This window comes from Phaethon aethereus, assembly GCF_964289735.1.
Source record: "Phaethon aethereus genome assembly, chromosome: 1".
NCBI classification, from domain to species: domain Eukaryota; kingdom Metazoa; phylum Chordata; class Aves; order Phaethontiformes; family Phaethontidae; genus Phaethon; species Phaethon aethereus.
In genome coordinates, this window is record NC_138575.1 from 221765259 (window position 1) to 221779937 (window position 14679).

Genomic DNA, 14679 nt, shown 5'->3' on the forward strand with positions numbered 1-14679 from the left:
CCTTATGAGTTAAGCTGCGGGAACAGTCTAGATGTTACTTTCCTGTACAAAGTTGGACAGTCCTGTAGAACAAAAAGGCGAGGGGGGACCGTGAGCTCCGTTTCAGAGTCTTGCAGCTTTCTTAACACTTGTTTCAAGTTCTCACTGAGAAAAATAGCCTGGGTAACTCCATCTACTGCAGAGACATAACAGGCAGGGGACTCTGGGCCTGCGTTTGTTGGGAAGACCCAAGAGCAGCAGTAACAATGTGCGCTGCAGGCAGTTTGCCTGTTTGGATGTTCTCTGCCCCTGGAATGCGTTTATGCTTCCCTTCTTGTAGCTGCCACACACAACTGAGCAGAGATCAGCACCTTTTGGATGAAAAAGTGCAGTAGATAAAACCCTGGAAGAGCTTGGAGTCAGTCCTGCTGATGTTGATGCAGACGTGTAAGCAGCTGCTGCTGCTGTGTTATGCTCGCCCCAGCATTGGAGGAAAGACCTTGTTTTCGCTGTCGCTTCCTAGATCGTTTCACTGCCTGCCTTCCATATTTCCATGTAAATGCAGTAGTTACACGGAGAGCTTTTCTTCAGGGTTAAATTATCCACAGACAGTTCATCAGATTGCTTTCACCTAAGAATCACTCTTGAGCAGACACGTTTTGGCGCAGTTTTCCTCAATATTGCTGGTGGATGTCTGAATTTTCTTTTTTTTTTTTGCCTTGTGTCCGTAACCCCTTGATGCTGTATGATGAAAGCAGTATTTTAACGCTGTTTTGCTGAGGCATAGTTCTGTTGTTTGCCTGATTTGGGAGCTGTGATGTGCATCTATGCGTACGTCCTGTGACAAGAGCCATCATGAATTCTTGGCGTTTGAGAGGTGCAGGTGGGGCAAAGGGAGACGGTGTGAAGAGCTGGCAAAGCCCGGCTTAACGTTGATGCTTACCCTGATGGAGAGCCACTCGCCTCTGATTCATTTACATGTGAGCCCTGGACGCGGCAGTCGTGGCCTTGCTCTGTGTCCCTTCCCTGACGCATCAGGGTGGGAAATGCCTGAATTAGAGACAAGAAAGCCTTATTCCAGAGAGCTCTCCTCTCTCCTGGCACTTTGGCCATCGGCATTCAGGTGTTACAAGAGCGATTGCTGGCTCCTGGCGCTTCCCTCTGTAAGGCGCCGTGTTAATTACTGCATTAGTTTACTGTGACCTTGATGTAATGTCCACCCCCGTTTCAGTTGCCGATGGATTAAATGGATCTTCGGTAGTGGAGATGCAAAATAGCACTTTCCCCGTCTGTATCCTGAAGATTGGCAAAATTCTCGGTCCTTTCCACATGACTCCTGTGTTCAGATTATTAGAGATTAAATAATACAGTGTGTGTGTCCAGAGTCTCTCTTCATGGGATAGTTAAGCGCGTGCCTGTTGTCGTACTCCTGAATGATCTTGCTAAAGTCACATTCCTCCGTGCTGAAGTAACTTGGAGGATCTGGCTTTGAGTGATTCGTTGCGGTAACTCCTTGCGTTCGCCTCTCATGTTATCCCTTTCATTTGCTTTTACGGTTTGTGAGAGATTAAAAAAACCCAACCAACCCAACCCTCCATGGAAAGCAAAAGAAAATCACTTTTGTATTCTGTAGAAGCACCACTGGAAAATGAATAATTGTTTCTGAATCCTGCGGGCTCCCCTGAATTCTATTTTGTTGTTAACATTTGCGAAGTGAGTGGAAAAATAAATATTTCAACAGCCTGTTTAACGTGCCAAGCTCTCGGCGCTGACTTGCGGAGCATAGGTGGCCCTGCAGGGACTCGTGTAGTGCTGCCTTCAGAAAAAGGTGACTGCAGGGACAGCGGCAACAGCCCGTGGGTGGGTGGAGGGGGAATTCCTTTCGGCTGTGTCGAGCCACGTACGGTTTTGAGGCAGTACTTTTGTCTGAAAAAATATTAATGCTCCTGTTGGGAGTTTCTTCTCCCTTTTCAGGGAGCTACAGGCGGAGATAAATGCTATTTAGATGAAGGATAGCACAGACCATGGTAAAAGTAGGCACAGAGAGAAGGAATGTTCTCTTTGACTCATGAAAAATGGGGACATCTAGAAAATCCCCCCACGACTGCCAGCTTTTCAGTGCATTTTTCCCCAGCCTGCAGCATTGTCCTGTCTCTGTGTAAAAGCAGATAAACGGGAGGCGGCTGTTGGAATTGAAAGGATGCGGGTTTTACGCTGGCGCTTTTGATTATTTAGAAATCTCTTTTGCTTTTGTTCCAGCAGTTGCATTGAGGCTCGGTGGAAACTTTCACAATGGAAAATCCCAGGGCTCGGCAGGAGCAGAAGGTGCAGGTTTGGGAGGCTGGTTTGTTGCCGGGTTCACTTCTTAAATTTTTCGAATCAGACCCAGGATGGGTTTTGCCAGCTCCCGGGTTAAGTCACGGAATCATGAAGGTTGGAAAAGACCTTTAAGATCATCAAGACAACCATCAGTATGTACCATATGTACCGAACAAAACCCTCAGTGACTTCTAGATTCCAGGAGCATCGGGATTGTTGGAAAACAAATGTTTTCCCATATGGCCGAAACGTGTAGTTTTGCTTTGAATACAGATCCTGCGCAGGCGGAGCTCGGCCGCGTGTCTTTGCACGCGCTTAAGCCAGCGCAGTTCCTCCGTGCTGGTGTTTGTGACCAGGACGACCGATAGGTACAGACACTCGGTGTTGGAATGGTGGCCAAATCGCGTTGCTGTACGGAGCTTGCTTTTTTTTTACTTTTTTAGCCTTGTCCTTTCTGTCTTCAGCCAGCCCTGGTCCAGATGTGAAGAGGGTGGGAGGTGACACCAAAGCCAATTAAAGATACCGATCCTTATTGCGACTGGAGGTCGCTTTCTGTGCAACCGAGACACCCTCTGAAAAAAAAATAACCGCTAGAGTAAAGCACGGAGTGACTCCTGAAACCGAGCTCGCGGTCGGGGAGCTCTCGGAGGCGGTGGTGGTGTGACAGATCGTGTTGGTAACAGTAAATGTGGCGCCGGGGCAGTTTGAACCTCCTTGCTTTTCCTCTCTGCTCACAACCTGAAACTGCCCTTCGTGTTGCCCAAACCTGCCTCCCTTGGCTGTATCGTCCGCCCTGACCCCGCCGGTAACGCCGCACCCTCGGCACCTTCTCCGCAAGGCAGCTGAAAACTGCGGGATAGTTTGCTCTGAGCTTTGCTTTTGGATGCTGGGCCGGTTTTAGGTCAAGCTTTTCCAACCTGGCGAGGTGACTTCTTACCACGTGCTGCTGTTTCCAGAAGGAAAACGTCTCTGTGTGTGTGCGGGTTCTCCGGAGACCGCACTCCCTGTCCCCCGTCAGCCTCATCCTGCTCGCGTCTCGTTCGGTGTCCGTTTCTCTCGCCTACAAATAAAGCCTTTGTGAAAAGCCTGGGGCAGGAGCTCCTGCTCTCCCTTCAGCTGCGGTAGTCCGGCTCCTGGGAGCAGCCTGGGGAGGAAGGCTGTCGTTCCGGCTGTTCTGGGACATCCCCGGGGCCAGACCCAAGCCTTCCTGGTTTTTCCGGTGACTCATGGAAGCCTCTCGTCATCCGAAATATTCCCCTGTCTTGCCCCGCTGGAGGGGGGGATGCTTCAGCCACAGCTTTTGCTTTTTCCCTCCCCTCCGTGGCCGATGGCTCCCACGTGTACAGCGACATCGGAAAGTAATAAACCCTGGCGCTCTGGCTGTTGAGGAACCTGTGCTGTGTTGGACCGTCTGGTTTACAGTATCCTGAGCGCTGGGGCGGTTGTTCCTGTCTGAAGAGCAGGAATTTGGGGAAATTTGCTCTGAAGTTGTGCAGACTGTTTTACGTTCAAGCAGGCTCCTGTAGCATCCTCCTGCGGCGGGGGGGCTGCACGTCTTTGAAGCCAAAGCGAACGGGAGAGCCCTGGGAGAGGTCTCCTGGCTTTTCTATCCCCTTCCCCAATTTTTGTCCTTTTCCTTCCAGCTAGCAAAGAGGCTGAGAGGTGATGGGGTGGCCTGGACCCTCCCCGGGGCGCTGAGTCTCTCCAGGCTGCGGCACCCGCTGCCCCTCCACGCTCTTTAACCTCATCCAAACGTCGCACAGATGCGGCTGGACGGCCGCGGCGTCGGGGAGTTTCTAGCGGGGGGCTGACACCATGCTCCGGCTTGACCCTCGCTCCGTCCGGGCTGTCCCCCCGTGCGAGGGGGAGCGCGGTGCGGGCTCCCTGCCCGATCGCAGCCCTGCTGCCTCTTTGCCTTCCAGTCACGCAGGTGCTGCGGTCGGGCCAGAGAAAGGGAGCTTGTCTGCGGGGCCCCGGGGGAGCGGCGTTCGCGCAAGCGTGGTCCAAGCGTGGGCAGCAGCTGCCTTCTCCCTCCCCAAGGCCCCTCTTAAAGCGACTGCCCTGCAAAAAAACCCCAGAACCTCCTGGGGGGCCGAGGAGGGGGGCCCGTGCTGTTGTCGGGGCGAGAGCAGAGTGTGGGGCTGCACAATCAGGCCCAAGATGCAGCCAGGCGCTACGGCAGGTTTATTTGAGTGAGGATAGTATTACCGTCTTTGCTCTGGTCCTCTATGGCCATTCTGTTCACTCTGAAGCCTACTGATTACCGTAGAAATGCCATGTCACTAACAGTCCTTTTAGCAGAGAGACTTTTTCATCTAGGGCTGAAGGAGGGGGCTTGAGGGTACGTTTACGGTCAAGGCTGGAATCGGGGCTGGGGGGGACACAGACACATAACCTCACCCTCCATCATCCCATCAGGCACCACACTGAGATATTTTCCCCAGACTCCAGTTTAGTGTCTTTTGACTTTATTTTCACAGTATTCGGCCATGGCTGAGCAAGTGCCACCGCCCCCAGTAGCACCCTGGACCACTGCCACCCCCTTCCCTCCCTCCTCTTTGCTGGCAGCCTTGGGGACACGCTGTCCTGGGATGGCTTTGCCACCCATGGGTGCCATGTCCTTGAGCCCACCGCGGCTCAGTCTTGTGGGTGGGTGCTGCACGGCCGCCGAAACTCCTGCCCGTGCTCGTGGATCCACTTATTCGCCACTGGAAGGGACAAGGACCCCCCGTCTGCCTCCGTCCCCGTGTACTCCTCTCCGACCCCACTCCGGTATATTGGTGACATGTTTTTCCCCATTACCGGATTTTTCTGGGTTCCCAGCCCCTCTTGCCGGCAGAGCTGCCCCTCCAACCCCGTGTCACCCCAGGGTGACACCAGGCACCATCTCTCACCCCACTTGTCCCCAGCCAGGACGGGGCAGCCGGCGTGCAGGGTGTCCCCGTCACCATCCCCGTTCCTCCGCAGGTTCCACCAGAAGAGAGCTGCGTTCTGTGGGGCAGAGAGGGGTTTGGCACCCCTAAAACAGAGCCAGGAGCCCCAGAATTGGGCTTTGGGACCCCAAAATAGAGCTGGAAGCCCTAGGGTTGGTGTTTGGCACCCCAAAACGGAGCTGGGAGCTGTGGGATCGGGGTTTGGCACACCTCAAAAGGAGCCAGGAGCCCCATGGCTTGGGTTTGGACCCCCAAAATAGAACTGGGAGCCCCGAGATTGGATTTTAGCATCCCAAAACAGAGATGGGAGCCCCAGGATTAGGGTTTGTCACCCCAAAACAGAGCAGGGAGCTGCGGGATTGGGGTTTGGCTCCCCTCAAAGGGAGCCAGGAGCTCCAAGGCAGGGGTTTGGCATCGGGACAGACTCAGCCACAACTCCCTGCGAGAGACGAGACACGCGAGAGCTGCGTCTCCCCTTCCCCGCTCCCGGGGGGCTTGTGCAGGTCCCCCTCACCTTAACCACGGGCACGCTGAAGTTGGCATAGATGAAGGCGGTGGAGCCGCCGGCCTCCACTGCGCTCAACTGGGAAAGGAGAAAAATATGAGCCATGGCCCTTCCTCCCCCTGTGATATGTCTGCTTTGCACAGGGAAACTGAGGCACGGAACCTCCCTTGGTCCCCCAGAGCGCTTCCCTCGCTACAGCATGGTGCAAGCTCTGCACTCGCTGTTTTTTAACACTCCACCACGGTCTGATTTAGGGCTGCCCTTGCCCATCTCCAACCCCGTTCACTCTGAACCCCACTGATGACCATGCAAGTTGCAGTCTCTCTTGGCCTGGAAATGAAGGAGGACTCACGTAGATCATGACCGTGGCGATCCTGTTGCCTGACTTCATTCTGTAAAGGGGGCTCTTCCTCGACTGCCCCAAGAGCGAGGAGGTGGGGACAGTTAGTCCCACACTGACACGACTCGGCCTGGAGGCACCTCATGCCCTAACAGAGCCGGTGGCTCTGAGCTGCCCCCAGGGAAGTTTCTCCCTCTCCCTTCCCCTTTCCTTCCCTCTTTCCTCCCTCCCTTCCCAGGAACATCTCAGGCACCATCCCAGGGATAACCATGGGGTCACCCCCAGGGACCTCCCCCCAGGCAACCATCCCAGGGATCACCACGGGGACCACCCCAGGGTCCACCTCCAGGAACAGCTGAGGGACCAGCCCAGAGACCACACCAGGGACCACCCTGGTGACCATCTGAGAGACCACCCCAGGAGCCCTCCCAGGATCACCCAAGAGCACCACAGGAACCACCTTGGGCATCACCCCATGGACCACCCAAGCAGCTCCCTCACCGTGGCGTGGTCGAAGTGTGGCTCATAGTGGCCTCCCAACCCATAGTTGACCACCTGCAGGTACTCGGCGTAGGGTGGCCGCAGGTCCAGGCCAGTGACAGCAGCGATGCGCTGCTCCAACGCCCGCACCACCGGGTCGGCAGTGTCCTTCAGCCAGGCGCTGTGGGAGCACCCCACCTTCAGCCCCCAAAATTCACACATGGCTGGGCTTAACCCTCCTGGCACTGATGGGTGTGGAGGACCCAGGCCTGCCCAGCATGGCTTCACCACCACCTTGGTGGTGGCAACAGGGCCATGGTGGTCCCACTGGCCAGAGGACAAGGGATGGGGTGGCTTCTACCTCTTGCTTATCCGGTACTCGGCTTTCTGCTGCTTCTCCCCAGAGGCGACCACGGACCTCTGCAGCTGGAGGACAGAGGTGGGGGGGGATGTTGCTGCAGATGGGGACGCCCACACCAAGCAGGGGCTCCAGTTGGGGTCCAAATTGGGGTGTTTATACCAGCTGGTTGCCAAACAACCCCACCCCAAAGTGTCCCACCAGGGTGATGGAAGCAGTGACAGCAGTTGGATCCAACGCAGTTGGGTGTCCCCAAGTCAAGCCTGGCTGGGGAAGGGTTTAGGTGCATGCATGGACCTGGTTTCTCCCCAGAACGTTCGGGGGGGCTCAGATGGAGCTGGGCTCCTCCCCTCCAAGGTCTCGCTGCAGAAGGCTTTGGCTAAGCCCTGGCTTAAAATCCCTCCTATCTGCATGCTCATGGTGGTTCACCCTGGACTACCAGCTCCTGGGGCATGTTTCTCCAGGAGAGGGACATCCCTGGGGACAGGGACGACTCACCCAGGGTCCCGCCAGCCTCTTGATGGTCTCAGCCTCGGCATCACTGATGAAATCGTGGTACAAAGCCACGTAGGGCCGGATCCGGACCGTCTCCTTCTTGGCAGGCTGGAGCAGGAGGTAGGGGCTGCCATTGGTCTCATAGGAGCAGCCGAGGTGCGGGAGCTGCTCCGGGGCCGCCTGGGGAGAAAGGAGACCAGGGAGGGAGTGAGAAGGGGGACAGCGGTGGGGTGGGGGGCTGTGGCAACCCCCTGCCAGCCCCACCTGCCCCGCTGGGCGCTGGCACAGCTCCTCGTAGGCGTCGCGGCTCTGCAGGCGGGTGCTGTTGGGGCGCCGCAGGGTTCCGGCGCTTGCCGTCGTCCCCGTCTCCAGCAGCTTCTCGTACTTGGCCACGTTCCTTGCCACCCTTCGGTTGCTGGGGTCTGCCGGAGAGGTGATGTCACCCGAAACTCTGTGTCCCCATCACCTCCCTTCCCCCAGCATCGGTCCCTGGAGAATTACCCCATGGGGGGGCAAGAAATGGGGTGAAGGAGGATGGTGCCATGCAGAGGTGATGGGGACACCCCAAAACCTTTCCCCACCTCCTGCCGCATCCGAGGTCGCCCCACATACCATAGTGGAGAAACTCCCTGGAGAGGCTCAAGGCGTGGGAGATGTTTCCGGCCTGGATGGAGGGAGCAAAGAGCCCGTGAGCATCCCTGTGCCCACGGCTCGGCTCCACCGGGCACTGGGGTGATGGGATGGGACTTGGGGCCATACCATGAAGTAGGAGAAGGCGAGATGGTCCAGAGCATCCTCCAGGCTGCTCCGGTCCTCGGGGTTCCAGCTGCCGTAGGAGAGGCGGAAGAGGCCAACGGCCTCCTCCAGCCACGCGATGGAGTGGTAGTAGTCGCCCATGTCGTAGGCCACCTGCGAGGCAGCACACCGCCCGGACCCATGGGCCGGGCCAGCCTGGCCTGCATCCCATCCCATCCCACGCCATCCCACGCCATCCCACGCCATGCCATGCCATGCCATGCCATGCCATGCCATGCCATGCCATGCCATGCCATGCCATGCCATGCCTTGCCATGCCATCCCATCCCATTTCCTTCTCATCCCATTCTATCCTCATGACTATCGTCATCCCAATCCCACCCCTATCCCCTCCCATCCTGTCCCTACCCTGTCTCATCCTATCCTGTCCCATCCCATCCCATTCTATCCCATCCCCATGCCATGGCATCCCATCCCATTGCAATTCCCATCCATCCTGTCCCATCGCATCCTGTCGCTTTCCTATTCCCATCCCCATTCCCTCCCACACCATCCCTACCCTGTCCCATCCCTTCCTTTCCTGTCCCATGCCCATCCCCATCCATCCTGCTCCATCTCCATGCCCATCCCCATCCCCACCTCCACCTCCATCTCATCACATCCCACCCCACCCCACCCCACCCTCTCCCATCCTATCCCATGCTTGAACGCCCCATCCCAGCTCCGCAGTGACACTTGGAGGACTCTGCCCTGAGCAAAAACCTCTATCAAAGCACCCAAATCCCCTCCCAGGGATTTACGTTCCCACTTTTACTCCCGGGCGGGGGCTAACCCCATACCCGACCGGGATGCTGGGAGGGAGGTCTCCCCCAGGCCACCAGCTCGGCTCTTCCCTTCCCCAAGCCACAAAGCAGCAAGACACCCCATTATTTGGGCGAGAGCTGAGAGGCGATGGGTGGATGCCTGTGGGCTGAGTCAGAGGGGCCCCTCCGCATCCGTGTGGGAAGAAAACCCAATGTCTATCCTCACGGAAGCAATATCCCAGGCTGGAAAAGCTTTGTGGGGGGCTGACAGGGTTCGCCCTCACCTTGCCGATGTGGAAGCAGTCATCGGCAGAGAGCGAGATGCGCCGGCTGGGGCTGTAAAGGGGCGGGTGGCTGGCGCCGGCTCGCTGGAAGACACCATTGGCCATGCCCTTGACACTGAGCGCGTAGACGTCCTGCAGCCGCATCAGTGCCCGGGCAGCCCCGTCCAGGTCCTCGGCTCCAGGCAGCTCCTGCTCCACCTCCTTGAAGCCGGCGTGGAGTGCTGAGGGTGGGTAATGGGGTGCACGGAGCGGGATTAATGAGCTTTTGGGGTGCAATTACCCTTATCAGCCTTTCTTCATCCCTGGGGACCCCACATGCTGCTCCTCTACCCTTGTCCTACTCCTCCATCCGTTTTCCTGCTCATCCCTCCATTCTCCTGCTCCTCCACCCGGTCCCCATCCCCTCCCAGCTCTCCCCAGGTGACGGAGGGACACGCGTCCCGGCATCCCCCCATACCCTGGGTGTTCTCGGTGGCCTCGTCGCTGTAGACGACGTTGGGCCAGTCGGAGTGGAGACGCTTGATGAGGCTGAAGGCCAGCAAGGGGTTGTCCACAGAGGCCTGGGGGTCCTGGTGCAGCGCTTGGACCTTCTCGTAAAACCTGCAAGGCACCCGCTGGGTGACGCTTTGAGTGATGCTCCTGGGTGGTGACACCCCCGGGGTGGGGTCTGGGGTCTGACCCCCCCCCAGTGGAGCAGCTTGCCCCAGCGTTCACTTTTTGTCCAAGCCAGGAGTGGGGAAACCCCTTGGGGCCGCTGTGACCCACGTCCCCGGTCCCCAGCCCAGGGTGGGAGGGACCAGCGTCACGGCTGGGGGGGGCCGCGGGCATTGCCCGGGCTGCGCTCCCCATCCACCCACGACGCCCCAAGCTCCTACTTAGGGGCACCCCCAAAAACCGGGTGCTGGCGTGGGCTAGGTTCACCCCTCCCCCCTTCCCTGCCAGGGCAGCACCCGGCGTGGGGGGAGCTACGGGCTGCCTAACGCGGGGGGAGGGAGCACCCACGCGCGGCCGCGGCGGGCTGAGCGGGAGCCGGTACCTGGCGAGGCGGCGCAGGCGGCCGCTCTCCTCCCCCAGGTAGGCGCGCAGGCGGCGCAGCAGGCGGCCCTCGGCGCGCAGCGCCCCGCGGACGCTCAGCATGGCCGTGTAGGTCTCGGCCGGGGCGGGGGGCGGCAGCAGCGCCAGCAGCGTCCCCAGCGCCCCCAGCGCCCCCAGTCCCAGCGCCCCCAGTGTCCCCAGCGCCCGCAGCGCCCCCTGTCCCAGCGCCCGCAGCGCCCCCAGCGCCCTCAGCGCCCCCCGTCCCAGCGCCCGCAGCGCCCCCAGCGTCCCCAGCCCCAGTGCCCCCAGCGCCCCCAGTCCCAGTGTCCCCAGCGCCCCCAGCTCCAGCAGCGCCCCCCGTCCCAGCGCCGGCAGCGCCCCCAGCGTCCCCAGTCCCCCCAGTTCCAGCAGCGCCCCCGGCGCCCGCATCCAGCCGCCGCCGAGGCCGGGCAGGGCGGAGGGGGAGGGCCGGGGAGGCCCCGCCTTGGGGGGGGGGGGGGGGGGGTGCGCGGGGGGGTTGGGAGTTGGGTGGCGGGGGGGATGTCCCGGATCCGCCACGCTGGCTGGAGGGGAGGGGGGGCGTGGTGGTGCTGGTCTTGGGTCTCCATCCTGCCTGTCCCAGTTCTGCCCCAGCCTCATCCTGCCTGTCCCTGCCTGTCCCTGCCCCCGTCCTGCCTGTTCCCATCGACCCCCTCCCTGTCCTCCCTGTCCCCACCCTGCCCTGACCATATCTTACTTGTCCCCGTCCCATCCTGCCCCATCCTCCCTGTCCCCACAATGGCACCCCAAAATACCCCCCCAGCCCCGTGCCCCTGCCCCCCCCGGAGCCTCCCGGGGAAAACGGGCCAGAACCGGCCAAATTCCCGAAGGAAAGGCCAAAAGAAGTTGGGAAATGGAGGTTCTTCCCAGGGTGGCTGCACCCGCACCAAGAGGCCGGGAAGGGCCAGCCCCGTCCTGCACCATGGTGGTGGGTGCGAGGACGTGGCGAGCGCAAGGACGGATGCGTGGGAGCACCCACACCGGGTGCAGAGCTTGGGGTGGGCATTGCTCCAAGACCCTCTGCTCCAGGGCCTGGGTAGCAGGTCCCACTGCTCGGCCATGTCCCACGTCCCCATCACTCAGCCGTTTCCCACGTCCCCATCACTCCACGTCCCCATCACTCCACGTCCCATCACTCCATGTCCCACATTCTCATCACCCCATGTCCCGTCACTCCATGTCCCAGGTCCCCATCACTCAGCCATGTCCCACGTCCCCATCACTCCATGTCCCCATCACTCCATGTCCCATCACTCAGCCATGTCCCACGTCCCCATCACTCCACGTCCCCATCACTCCGTGTCCCACGTCCCCATCACTCCACGTCCCCATCACTCCGTGTCCCATGTCCCCATCACTCCATGTCCCATATCCACATCACCCCATATCCCATCACTCCATGTCCCAGGTCCCCATCACTCAGCCGTGTCCCACATCCCCATCACTCCACTTCCCACATCCCTGCATCATCCCCTCCCGCCCCCTTCCTCCCACCCCGCTGGTCACGCCGAGAAGCCGGACAAAAAACAGCCCCACCCCAAAACTCCAGCGCTTTCCTCACCCCCCAGCCCCCCGCCTGCCTTCACGCGGGTCCCCTCCCCGTCCCCCGTGCCCCCCCCGTGTCCCCGCCGGTGGCCGCCGGAGCAGGCCAAGCCGCCGCCCATCGCTAAACCCCATCCAGCAGCACCCTCCGTTGCCAAACCCCACCTCCCCGGTGCCAGACCCCATAAATACAACCCCAGGTGACACCAGCGTTCCCACACCATGCCGGTCCCGTGCCTGGCCCTGCTGCTGGCCCTGCTGCTGGCCCCCGGCCCCCGGCCCCCCATGGCCGACGTCCCCCAGGGACCCCCCGGCGATGCCGTCCCCACCAGCAGCCGTCCTTGCGCCCAGCACACCGGCCGCTGCCGCCGCTTCTGCTTCACCCACGAGACCCAGCGGGGACATTTTGGTTGTCCCCGGCGCTACCGGTAAGATGGGGATACCAGGACCGAACCACGACCCCCGCCCCCCAAAAATGGTAACCCCATGACCTTGGGGGGGGTCGTCTTCTCTTCCAGGTGCTGCGTGCCCAAAATGTAGCGGCGGGACAGAGCGGGAGGTGGCGACGCTCAGGGCCATCCCGCATCTTTCCCCAGCAGAGGCATCTCCCTCGGAATTTTCCCAATATTGGCTGGATTTCACCCATTTTGGGAGGATTTTATTTGGCAGCAGCACGGGGATGTGAGGTCACTGTCACCGTCAGGATGCCACAACCTGTCCCCTATGGAGCAGAATAAACACCCCCCCTGAGATCTGAGTGCTTTTTCCCATGGGAATATAGGCTGAAACTTGGCCTGAACCAAGAAAGTGAAGGAAACGAGACAAAAAATGGTAAAAAAGGGGAATTCTCTCTCTGCTACTTGAGGGGGAGGCGGGAATCGCCAATTTTTTTAACTAAACCACCACTTCTGGGTATTTTTTCCCCAGGGGACTGGCTGCTCTTGGTGGCACCTTCTGCTTTTTTGCTGCTACCAGGTGAAAAATGCCGATTTTTGGTGAAGCAGCAGCATTTCGGGTGTTGTGCCGGCATCCCTCCGGCCAACCCACAGTGGATTCCCCACCCGCCCCCAGGTCACCAGCAACATCTGATGGGTGATTAAAAAGCCAAGCGTTAATTAAGTAAAAGCCATGAGATGCTGAGCCTCTGGCGCATCTGGAATGTGATGGTGAAGTCCCGGCGTCGCCATGCTCGCTGGCTCCGGCCGCCGGCGGTCAGGAGTGACACCCCCCCCCCGCCCCCCGACTAAAAATGGGTCCATTTTAGGAAGCCTTGAGGTTCTGCTCGCCGTGGTCGGAGGTGTCCAGGGTGAAGAGGCAGAAGGCGATTTCCTCACAGGCGCTGGTTGTGCCGCACTCGAACAAGCAGCCGAAAACGCCGCCCGGGCAGACGGCAAGGTCAGAGTAACCAGCCGGTCCCGGGTGCAGCACCCATGGGTGCCGCCAACCCGTTCCATCCAGTGGCGAGGGGTTGAGATAGATGCCCAAATCACTCCGGCGGTGCCGGTCGGTGGGATGGGAGTAGAGTAACCAAGTCGGTGCATCCCCGGTGCCGGCTGGCGCGGTGAAGCTCACCACGCTGCCCTGGCACCCCCGCGGCGGTTCGCCCAGCGCCTTGCACCGCACCGAGCGCTCAAACCGCAGCCCGCGGTCGGCGCTGAACGCCACGGCCCGGCAACCCCGCGGCGCTCGGGCGTTGCAGTACAGCAAGGGCTGGCGGGCATCGCTCCCACGAATTTCGGCTACCTGGCACTCGCCCGTCTGCCCGCCGCCAACCAGGGCACCCTTGTGCCAGCTGCGCCCGCCGTCGTCACTGTAGAAGACGAGGGCGTGCTGCCGGGTGTAGCAAGGCAGCGGCACAACCCCGCACAAGCACCCGTGCACGTAGTAGGCGTACGCCGGCACGACCAGGCGCCCCGAATACAGCTGTACCCCATGGCCCGGCCCCACGGCGAAAGTGGCCCAATGGGAGAGGTCGGCGCCGATGGCTTCGTCCGTCACGTCCCGTAGCGGCGTCCAGCTGCGGCCGCCGTCGGTGCTGGTGGCATAGCAGAGGCGAGCGGCACTGCAGCCCCTCCAGATTTGGCATCGCTCCGTCTTCCCCCGCTTGACGCAGATGCAGAAGAGGAAGATGGTGCCGCTCGTCGCATCGTAGAGGGGACAGGGGTTCATGGTGCGGCGGCCCGGCAGCACCAACGCCGACAGCTCCTCCACCGGACCCCACTGCCGGCGAGGGGGAAAACGGGGCTCAGCCGTGCGATGCACCGGTGTTGCTGCACCCCGAAACCGCCCATGCCGGGGAAGAGCCCGCCCTGACGGAGGTCGCCGCTTGTTCCTACAGCCCGGGTTGGTTTTTTACCTCGACCGAGGCGCCGCGCCGGCTGCCCCGCCGCAGCACCAGGTACTTGGCATCCTCGTCCCTGGCCGAGGAGCGCTTCTCGGCGAAGGCCAGGAAGGTGGCGGCGGGGGGGATGTAGAGCAAAGCCGGGATGCGGTAGGTGACCCCCCTCGCCTGCCGAAAGAGCGTCTCCCGCGGGAAGGCGAGCGGGGATGCCGGCGGCGGCGGGGGGCTCTCCCCGCCATCCCCACGCTGCTGGCAGGGTGGGAAGGTCAGATGGCAAAAGGGGGGGGTTGGGGGTGGCTCTCGTGTCCCCCAAGATGGGGGAGAGGGATGAGGACTCACCTTCAGGCAGGTGGCGGCCCGCGACATGGCGGCCTCCCCGAGGGACCCGCTGGGGCCTGAGCGGGGCGGGGGGGGGTGAGAGCGGAGCCCCTCGGTGGGTCACACCCCACTGTCCTGCCCCTCCACAGGGT

General features: G+C 60.6%; 2 protein-coding genes across 2 annotated transcripts; both read right to left on the reverse strand.

The window, feature by feature from the left end:
* Nucleotides 1-4650: 4650 nt before the first annotated feature.
* P4HA3 (prolyl 4-hydroxylase subunit alpha 3) lies at nt 4651-10497 on the reverse strand. The gene is made up of 13 exons (XM_081997109.1): nt 10289-10497; nt 9710-9852; nt 9253-9473; nt 8169-8318; nt 8022-8073; nt 7674-7831; nt 7413-7589; nt 6918-6982; nt 6578-6737; nt 6089-6151; nt 5746-5814; nt 5193-5289; nt 4651-5006 (listed from the first exon to the last, which is right to left on the reverse strand). Exons 1-13 carry the CDS (start codon nt 10387-10389, stop codon nt 4936-4938), a joined length of 1527 nt encoding a protein of 508 aa, XP_081853235.1. The 5' UTR covers nt 10390-10497; the 3' UTR covers nt 4651-4935.
* Nucleotides 10498-13128: 2631 nt separating this feature from the next.
* NEU3 (neuraminidase 3) lies at nt 13129-14575 on the reverse strand (the record flags this gene model as incomplete). Its single annotated transcript, XM_082002967.1, has 3 exons — nt 13129-14088; nt 14225-14458; nt 14549-14575. The coding sequence occupies 3 exons, from the start codon at nt 14573-14575 to the stop codon at nt 13129-13131; spliced, it is 1221 nt and encodes a 406-aa protein (XP_081859093.1).
* Nucleotides 14576-14679: the final 104 nt, after the last annotated feature.

What these genes read in the sequence shown, in the direction of transcription:
- P4HA3 (XM_081997109.1), bottom strand. Translation starts at nt 10,389, where the DNA reads ATGCTGAGCGTCCGCGGGGCGCTGCGCGCCGAGGGCCGCCTGCTGCGC. An exon ending in CGCCTGCGCCGCCTCGCCAG is followed by an intron (nt 9,853 to 10,288) that starts GTACCGGCTCCC and finishes GGTGCCTTGCAG; the next exon opens with GTTTTACGAGAAGGTCCAAG. An exon ending in CAGGGAGTTTCTCCACTATG is followed by an intron (nt 7,832 to 8,021) that starts GTATGTGGGGCG and finishes CCTCTCCGGCAG; the next exon opens with ACCCCAGCAACCGAAGGGTG.